The sequence below is a fragment of the Lactuca serriola genome, chromosome 7 (assembly GCF_051521515.1).
Source record: "Lactuca serriola cultivar US96UC23 chromosome 7, Lser_US96UC23_V15, whole genome shotgun sequence".
Classification (NCBI taxonomy): domain Eukaryota; kingdom Viridiplantae; phylum Streptophyta; class Magnoliopsida; order Asterales; family Asteraceae; genus Lactuca; species Lactuca serriola.
In genome coordinates this window covers 72,162,667-72,173,153 of record NC_136414.1, presented here as the reverse complement: position 1 = coordinate 72,173,153, position 10,487 = coordinate 72,162,667, and the positions used below count along the sequence as shown (strand labels likewise).

Sequence of the window (10,487 nt, the reverse complement as noted above, 5' to 3'; positions counted from 1 at the left end):
TTTGAAGAGCCTAATTTTTTTATTTTTGTCCCGACCCTCAAATCGACTTGAGACCGCCCTACTAGGAGGATACTTCACATGAGTATAGTTAGAAATAGAGTTGGAGGCGCTCTAAAACTTTTCAAGGAGAAGTACATTAGAAAAGTAAAGAAAAAATTAAACATGACAGATGTTTAAGCCATATGTATGGGGAAGTAAGATAAAATGTTCAAAAAAACAGTAACCATTTACAAAAAAAAATACAAGGAAATAGTGGCAAGAGTTCCTCATGTTTCCGCAACCCAACCCAAAAAGTGACAAAGAAGAATGATAACAACACAAAAATAAAGCAAAATACAACATTCTATAAAAGATAGAGTAAGATTGAACGGCTACAATCCTAATATGCAAATTTATATCTATCACGTACATTTACAATAATAAACAAACACCGTTTTGTAGCTAAATCAGTCAGATACCATACAATAAAAGTCTACGTTTAAGCATAAAACATTATATTGGTATCTAGCTACTATAACATGTTTAATTCTTGCCGATATCTTTGAGAGAATTAATCTGCTCTTCTCCCATAGCCGACATAACGCTCACCACAAGATCTTTTCCTTCACTAAACCCATCTTTAATCTATACAAAAACAAATAAAAAACGAGAAAAATAGGTGCTGTAGAACATTTATGTTGAACGTATCTAAAATGTATGTCTTAAAACACAATTTTGTTGCTATAGTATACTACAACCTCTTAAAAGAATAAGACTTTGAGATTAACAAATTTTTTTTGATAGGATTTACCTGTTTAAGCAGATTTTCATCAGTGGGAAGCTTTAGATCATCTTTTGTGTTTCCGCTTTCGGTCAGAAGACTCACCTAATATTTGAACAACTATATCAATTTATACACAATAATCGCCAAAAAAATATTTTTTTAAAAATATATATGCCATATACATAAATACATAGCCATGACAAGATATTTGGTAGTTAATTTGTATAAGAATACTTACAAAGCCGTCTTCAGAAATATCAATCAACTGATAATCCGTACGAGTGACATGCGGGACCTATGAGAACCATATGAAAAGAATCTCATAATTAACATATTCAAGAACAAAATTGAAAATAAAAAGTAATAATAATAACTGATCAGAATTTATAAAAGAACTTACATCACAATTATGAGAAGAAGGAACGATATCTTCAAGCTTTTTGCCAGTAAAAATGTCAATTCCTACAAAATGACACTTTGCATGACCATGCTTGCCTGTTTTTGAGGTGGAAACCTCAACAACCTTCACATTAAAATTAGGTTTAAAGATTTTTATAGATATACATAAATACAACAAATAGCGCGACTAATATATCTTAAATGAAACGTTGAAATTAACATTTAACTTAAAATATAATTTTATAAAAATATTGAATAATGGATCATACATTTAAAATAAGTAAAGAAAACTAGAGGACCAGAAGTACTGAAGTTCTTAATTTTATAATTATAGTAATGTATAGTATGTGATTTGTATACCAAAATTTTAAAAATATGTTCGAAATCCCATTAACAAATTCAAAAAATTATTTTATTCCAAAATATCGTGTAAATGCTGTCTTGAAATCAAATAAATTTTTTAAAAACATAACAAATAAGAAATAGATATGTTGCAAAGGTATAAAATATGACTGTTGAAAACTCAATAATATTAAACATTATTAAACATTGCAAAATGAATTTGGAAAATGGGGAGAGTTTCTAAAGAGTTCTGTATATCTCCTAAAATCAAATCATGCAGTTATTTATGACTTTAGAGATGTAGCCCTTAATCTCAAAGATAAATTGTTGTATAAACGTATGTGGGACATTCTATTCCTACCGAATTTAATATACGTAAAGAAATTGACCACAAACACAATTAGGACCATTGACTGTGACATAAAACCGGATTCCATTCTAATTTTCTTAAACCTTTAGATTTAACTACCTATAACTTTAATTAAATAATAATCAGATCGTTTCTTTAAATTGCAATAAAAAAAAACTTATAAACCATAATCCAAACACTCCTTCTGTATCCATGAAACATTCGATTACCATAACCCATAAATCAAAACAGAAAACCCATAAAAAATCACAAATAAAGAAATCAAACACACCTTGCAGGGCCTGTTCTTGATGACTATGTATCCATTTTTTCGAATGGTGCCTGCTTGTTGAGGGAAAGTTTTGGATGCTCCAGCATCAGCCTTGGACTCGAAGTGAACCTCTTCGTCGGACATCCTTTTTTTATGGGTTTTTTTTTTTTTTTGAAAATCAAATAAGTTTAGGTTTTTGATGATTTGTGGATGATTTAGATTTAGATTTAGATTTTGGAGAGAAAGATGAGAAAATTATGGAGATTAGTCGGGCCATTTTATTAGGGGAGGAGAGGGAAGTGATTCAGTCCTTCTTGAATTCTACTTCCTTGCTATGAAATGTTCCAAATTAATCGCACTAGTAAGATGTAATCCTGATCATCGGATTATGATTTATGATAAAGTTTAAATAGATTAAAGATGGCTTTCAAGGGGTGAAATTTTCAAAAAAGGAATAACAAAATATCTAATCACAATTTTGATGTTAAGTAATATATTTTGTAAACCTTGTTTTATCGTTTTTTTTCCTTACAATATTCGTGGAGATCATGCACCGTTCTTGAGGACTTATATCTTCAATCTTCTCATGCAGTAATGACATCTACGTAATGGGACATCGCTGGATACTCGTAGACTGTATTTGTTACTTGCGAGTAATTAAAATTACTTTTTCAAACATCCATCGTTAAGATAGTTTTTACATGTTTATAAAATTATATATTTTATGTTTAGGAAGGTTTTAGAATTCAAAATGTTGAATAAAGGTTCCAAATTACCAAAACAAAAGTTTAAGTTTCAAACTAAGGTATAATGTAGTAACAAGGTTTAAATGTCATCACACATACACATGAGTATTGAGAATACCTAATTTTAACTCATTTAAAGTGGTGAAGATAGCGATCATCATAGTTGAGTCATCCCCCCCCCCCCCCCCCCCCCCCCCACCCACACACACACACACACACTAAAAAAAAATTAATTAAAATCAATAAAATATACCAACACAGTATAGGGTGCTATAGACCTAAATTCTAAAATCAAAGGGTTTAATAACCTGTAATTCATGCCAAGCTCCGATACAACTCGATACTAGTAATGGTTAACCAAATAAAATCAAAATATTTCAACAATTCAAAAATAGGCTAAATTTAATCAATAACAATAATGCGATATGTGTCTATCCGCATTTCGTAATCCATCCAAACAAGTCTAAACTTATAATGATTGTTCAACGCGGGGGCTTAGTGAGAGTACTCTCTATATACCATGTAACATCTTCCAAACTAGGTATATGGTGGACCATCCCACAAGACCCACTCATTAGGTCGCTAACCATGGTATGTGTACAATGATGATTACATAGAATTATAATCGATTCAAAAAGTAAAATTATGCATGAATATCATGAGTGACACTCATATTCTCCCCATCATAAATGAATACACATAAAAATTCCAAAACATTTTTTAGCCAACAAAGTTGATCAATGGAGTATAAATCCTTTCAAAATAAGTTTTTGCAATGCACACATAATATGTATAGTAGACACATATCACACAAAGGAATATCATATAGATTCAAATAATCAAAAACGCCAAAGCATGTATATTTCACATTTTATTATTATTGTTTTCAATTCAAAATATTAATACTTAACAATTTAAAAAGAAATTGCATATTTGTAAAATTATTTATAAATAGTTTAATGTAGAAGGATTTCTCACTTTGTATATAAAATTGTTTAAGGTAGAAGAATTATTTTCCAAATCCAATAGATCCACTACAAACATCTACATATGTAGCCCATATCAAAATTTAAAAGTATTAATTACAATATCTTGTTTAAAAGTACTAGGAATAATTCAAAAGTATTAATCAAAATTCAAAAGTATTAATCCAAAAAACATGTCCTATTACTTTTTATTAAACAAAATATTGTAATTAATATTTTTAAATTTTGATATGGGCTGCCTATCTATGTAGATGTTTGTAGTGGATCTGTTGGATTTGGAAAGTAATCATTCTACCTTAAACAATTTTATATACAAAGTGAGAAATTATTTGTAAAATTATTTATAAATAGTTTAATATAGAAGGATTTCTCACTTTGTATATAAAATTGTTTAAGGTAGAAGAATTACTTTCCAAATCCAATAGATCCACTACAAACATCTACATATGTAGCCCATATCAAAATTCAAAAGTATTAATTACAATATCTTGTTTTAAAGTACTAGGAATAATTCAAAAGTATTAATCAAAATTCAAAAGTATTAATCCAAAAAACATGTCCTATTACTTTTTATTAAACAAGATATTATAATTAATATTTTTAAATTTTGATATGGGCTGCCTATCTATGTAGATGTTTGTAGTGGATTTGTTGGATTTGGAAAATAATCATTCTACCTTAAACAATTTTATATACAAAGTGAGAAATCTTTCTACCTTAAACTATTTATAAATAATTTTACAAATATACAATTTCTTTTAAATTGTTAAGTATTACTATTCTAAATTGAAAACAATAATACCAAATGTGAAATGACCATACACAAAGTAAAAATATACAAACAGAAATTCATAATTTCAATGCTAAAAGTATCACCGGCTCCTCCACCTCTACCCTTAAACAATGTCATCATTTTTTTTTTAATTTAAATGCATTTATATGTTTTATTAACAATATTAAAAATACAAGTTCAAAAAATAGTATTCTTATTTATATTTTTAATAATAATAATAATAACAATAATAATAATAATAATAATAATAATAATAATAATAATAATAAGAGTTTTGTTTGCAAAAAAGTCCTAATATTTTTGTATATAGAAAAGTCTCAATATTTTTGGTTACTTTACGAAATAGTCCCAAATTAATTTGGTACCGGTTTTGTAACAACGTAAAATTTCAAACAAATTTTTTCATTTTTAAATCACATAAAACTCAATATCACTTTTTCTCAAAACTACAATGTATCAATTGTCAAAAACACAAGCCAAAAAAACAACTGATAATATCCCAAAATCCTCAAACATAATCTCAAACAGGTGTGTACAATCAAGCTGGCGCCTTCCTGCGATCCTGAGAAGTACTTGAAACACCTATCACACAACACGGTAAACACGAAGCTTAGTGAGTTCCCCAAAATACCACATACACAAATAGTAAGCCTCTCATGGCTATAGCTCGGCATGGACCTTGCGGTCTTATGCGTCTCGGTGAGGACCCTCCGGTATCATGGCTCGGTGTAGACCCTCCGGTCATATGTCTCAGTAAAGACCCTATGGTCTCACAACTCGGTTTGGACCCTCCGGTCCTAACTCAGTAAAACACATAATAATATAGCACATATCACAAAGACAAAATGCATAATATCACATAACTCAATATAAGCACATAGGACCCTCCGGTCTATAACTCAAATAAGACCCTTCGGTCACTTTGTATTACCATTCAGGTAAGTATAGTGAGAAGACTCACCTCGCAGAGTAAAACAATGTATCCCACACTCGAGCTGTTGGTCTAATCTCTGTCCCTCCATGGCCTCCAAAATTCATAGTTGACCAAAACCCTAGAGTCAACAGAAGTCAACTGTTAAAACTAATCTAACTCTAAGAGTCAACAGAAGTCCACACCCAAGTCAACAGTCCATGTTGACTCAACTCGCCGAGTATAGCTCATGAACTCGTAAGATTAATTTATTATTTGGAAATCATATTATTAATTAGTAATTAATCAGAAGTTAATTTGATATTAATTTTTGGATTAAAGAAACTGATTAATAATGGAGAGATTGTTTTGCAAATCATTGATAGTTGCAAAACTAGGCTGATGGACTCCATAGAGTGGAATGGACGACATTTATGGGTAAGCCTATAAGATTTCATCCAATGGCTCTAAAGAGGAGGTCCATGGGCTGCTTAAGCCTCAAGCAGGAATTAGGGTTTCCTCCAGAAACCCTAGCAGCCCACCTAACTATATAAGGAACCCCTCTACATGAGAATTTTGGCCCTATGCTTTAGAAACCCTAAGGATAGCCGATTTTCACCTCTCTCCAAGTCATCCTTGTTGTGTTGAGTGTTTGTGACTCCATTAGATGTGCAACACTTGGGGCAATAGGCTTTTAGAAGTCAAGACCAAGCAAATATTATTCTTGTTATTACAATATAACAAGTGAGGTAATCTTCCAACCATTTTATATACATGAATTTCGAAATTATGTATGCTAGATGTAGGGTTTTTTCTTTGGATAGTTGATATGCATGTATTACTTGAGAAAAACCTAGATCCAAAGCATTATGTTTGCATGTGCACCATATGAATGTTGTAATGCTCAAAACCCATTAGCAATAAGAAAGATTTTGTCATTTTCATCTCTACCAGCAACACAAAGCAATTCTCCCTTACAAATCCCTTTCAAAAAAAAATCCATCTAGACCTATTATCCTCCTAAAACCTTCATTATAATCTTTTTCACACCTTCAACACACATAAAACTTGCTAAAATAGTTCTTCCCATTTAGCATGTGATTTACTTCAAGTTTCACAATAGAAACTAGATTTTAACTCATTATCTCTTAGCTATATGACCAAAATTTTGCATAGTTATCCACAAGAGTACCTTTAATAAGGTCCATTTCATACTTCTTTTCTTTCCTGTATTGCCCTAAGCTGACATTAACACCAAAATTTTTGATTACTCTCTAGCCTCAGTTTCATTACACTTATTTTCTACATATATAGAATTTCTTTGGTAGGTTGACTCCTAACTCTCGATTCATATGTCACAAGTGACACCAACTTAAAGTTTTGAGCGTAATTATGATAACCCTTCAAAGAATTAATCTATAAAGTATCTTCGTTACTCATCCAAGGGCCCCACAATCTAAATGAACATGCACCCTTACAAAACCTCACTAAAAGTCTATGTATGTCATTTTTTTCAAAACACAACTGGTACCCATGAGCCATTGTATAGTTGTACAACATGGTTTTTAACTACTTTGGATCCTTAAAACTCATTCTAAGCATGAATTTTTTTTTCCTAGTGTAATCTCATTAAAAATGGAATGAACCCATATGGTAGGTTGAATTCACATTCTTTCATCATCATCTTCAATGTTGTTTTCCTCCTCTTCCACCACTTCAACACACAATTTACTCAAGAAAAGATCTTTGGCTATTTTGTTCATAGTGATAGCATCCTCATCATTTTCTACCTTCCTTAAGATTATCTATGTTTTCACCATTTTTCACACCATCAACACAAGAATCATTATCATCATATGGATTATGTTCATCATTAAACCACCACTCAATTCCATCGCCAACATGGTCCACATAAACATAAATTTTGCCATCTGTACCATAAGCATAAAAAATAAAACTAGCATAATATATATTATCTGAAATATGATGAATGTCATCAATTAAAAATTTATCTTGGTTCATAGAAGTAAAGGTTTTTTAGTTTCTTCATGCATGAAACATAATAAGTAAGTGACACACTCATAATATGTCATAGCAGAAAAATCTACACCACTGAATGTGCTTTTCATACCCCAAAAGCAAGAGAAATGATTACGAGTAGATACATATTGGTAATTGAGTTCTACCATCGCAAACAACCCTTTAGGGTTTGGTTGTTTCATTTCTTCTACCACCTTGGTGATGGGTTTTAGGTAAAACAAATAAACTAGAAAAACAATTCCTAAGTTCACATGCAACCTACTTTGGATCTATGTTTTAACTATTGAACATATAACTTTGAATTGCAAACAAGAATCAAACTAGGGTTTAAGAGTTACATACCTTTCAATTGTTATAGCAAACAATTGACAATCCTCTTGGTCTTGATCTTGATCTTGTTGGAAGCTTAGCACCACAAATGTAATGCCTCTAATGGAATCACACCCAAGAACTAGCAAGAAGGAAACTAGAAGGAGAGAGAGAGAGAGAGAGAGAGAGAGAGTAGGGTATGCAATTTTCGGCCCTAGGGTTTTTTCCAAGCTAGGAGTGGCCAAATTTAGGAGTTGGGAGGCTCTTTATATAGCTGAGGGATCTAGGGTTTAGGGAAAACCCTAATACTCCTTTGCTTGGGGCCTAAGCTAATCCAAAGGCCTTATCTAAGCCCCCTTGGACAAAATCCTTAGGGTTTCCCCTATAGATTTCGTTCACCTCCTTCCAAGGAGGTTTTGGAGCCTTCCACTCAACTATCTGATAATTGCAAACTAGTTCCTGCACTTTATAATTAATACAATTAACCCTAAAATTAATTCTAATTAATTTCTGGCTGAGTATTAATTAAACCTTATGATTTCTAATTAATATATTAATCTTTTAACATATTAATAAATCATTTATATTAATTTATTAATCTTATAAATTAATATCTCTCTTTTTCATAATTTCCTTGTCCAATTGCTAGGTTTGAGGGCAACCCAAAAGAACTGTGCTGCTATCAATTCAAGTACATACCAATTATAATTATGGGCTTAGACACCTAATCTAACACTTGGTTCTCTAAGTCGACCATAAGTAGTTGTAACGCTCTCGTAAGTAACTATGAAAAACCCTAACTGTTGACTTGCGTTTACTTTTTGCACTTTTGTATGTGCCTAGACGAAGGATATGACTTGAAGTAAGAAAGAGTTGGGTTAAGTGCCTCATTTAATATGAAGCAGATTATTTGACAACTCGTTAATAATTTGAAGTGAAATAAATTCCACATATGATCTGTTACCGGCTAAACCATATAAGGTCAAATTGGCTTAACTTTTTTTTTTTTTTTTTTTTGGGGGGGGGGGGGGGGGGGGGGGGGAAGGGGGAACGGTAAATTTAATATATTCCTATAAACTATTTTTAATTCCACTTATGTCTCCAACAAGACTTGAACCCCCAACCTTAAAGAGGAAGAGAAACAACAAATACCGTTGAGCTAGAAGCTTTTTGGTCAAAATGACTTAACTGACAGGTATTTTGTAACTTAAATGACTTATTGTGCAAACAAACAAATAATAGTCAAATCGAAACCTAATATTATTATGCTACAAAAACATTTTCCTAAGAATTTATGGTATTACTGGCCAAGGTAGCTTGTTTTATTTTGCAGACATTTGACAATGAATTTATGGTATTACAAGGTTGCTTTTATTTGGTAGACATTTGACAATAGCAGTGGGCCAAAATCACAAATTAAGTCTTTAATTAAGCAAATGAATTAGGGAAAGGGCCAAAAGGTGAAAGGGGTATCATTTATCAAGTTTAGAACCAACTTTGTAATTTGTTGACGCTTTTGGACCTATTAAGGTTTAGCCAATAGGTCCATCAAATTATTCCTAGACTGTATACTAAAAGCCCATTAGTTTTTTAGGTACACAATTTATTAAGCTTTATTAGTCAAAGAGTGATAGAAGATTTTCTACGGAACTTTTTGAATTTTCCAATTTGGAGTAGTTGTTAAATATTCTGTATGATCTCGGGTGCATTTTCTATTTTCATAATAAGTTAATAATTAGCATTTAGGTAATTAGGGGTGCCGAGGGAACCACATTCAGACAACAGAATAATATGTTAATTTTGTGAAAAATATTTGAATAACTAATTGTGAGACGCATGTATTACATGAATTAATTTAAAAAATAAAAATTAAATATAAATATCAAAATATTTGAGAACTTTGAATTTATAAGAAAATAAAAAATAATGAACTATTATAATGAAAATGTTTTTTCTCTTTTAAATTTAAATAAATAAACAAAAAAAAAAAACTAAAGAGCTTTAATTTTGAGATTTTTAAAATTAAAATGTAATTTATTAACGACATTGATATCCATTTATTACTATATTTATTGCAATTAATACATTAAAACATTGTATGTGAAATTTAAAAAAATAGAAAAACTTATAAAATAACATGTGAAAAAAAATTAATTCAAAATAACCACAAAATAATATTTGGCAAATTAAATAAGAGTGTGCAAAAGAAACCTTCATTTATTAGAGTATGATATAATATTATATTTCCTTTTTACCAATTACAAAAGACCTTCAGAATTATAATAACTGGCAATAATATTGTGCTAAAAACTACTAATGAAAAATAAGTAATATCTGAAATAAAAATTTGTGTCTATTTATTTTTAATTTGATAAATTTACTTTCAGTTATATATAATCTCTAAATTGTCAAACTAATTATATTAGAAAGCTTATGCTAAAAACCTAGTAAAATAGGCGGAATAAGTCAAAAACCAAATTGCAACCTCTTAAGTTAAAATATTTTGAAGAGAAAAGTTAGATAATTATTCTAATCATATTGTAATCAAAATCATATTTAATACATCAATTATTTCTAAA

At 30.4% G+C, this 10,487-nt stretch overlaps 1 protein-coding gene across 1 annotated transcript; it reads right to left on the bottom strand.

The window, feature by feature from the left end:
* Positions 1-280: 280 nt before the first annotated feature.
* LOC145061695 (eukaryotic translation initiation factor 5A-2) lies at positions 281-2,354 on the bottom strand. Its single transcript, XM_079009238.1, has 5 exons — positions 2,146-2,354; positions 1,164-1,286; positions 1,002-1,058; positions 791-865; positions 281-624 (listed from the first exon to the last, which is right to left on the bottom strand). The coding sequence occupies exons 1-5, from the start codon at positions 2,266-2,268 to the stop codon at positions 523-525; spliced, it is 480 nt and encodes a 159-aa protein (XP_078865364.1). The 5' UTR covers positions 2,269-2,354; the 3' UTR covers positions 281-522.
* Between the last annotated feature and the right edge of the window lie 8,133 nt (positions 2,355-10,487).

What these genes read in the sequence shown, in the direction of transcription:
- LOC145061695 (XM_079009238.1), bottom strand. Translation starts at nt 2,268, where the DNA reads ATGTCCGACGAAGAGGTTCACTTCGAGTCCAAGGCTGATGCTGGAGCA. An exon ending in CTTCTTCTCATAATTGTGAT is followed by an intron (nt 1,059 to 1,163) that starts GTAAGTTCTTTT and finishes TGGTTCTCATAG; the next exon opens with GTCCCGCATGTCACTCGTAC. An exon ending in ATGAAAATCTGCTTAAACAG is followed by an intron (nt 625 to 790) that starts GTAAATCCTATC and finishes GTTTTTGTATAG; the next exon opens with ATTAAAGATGGGTTTAGTGA.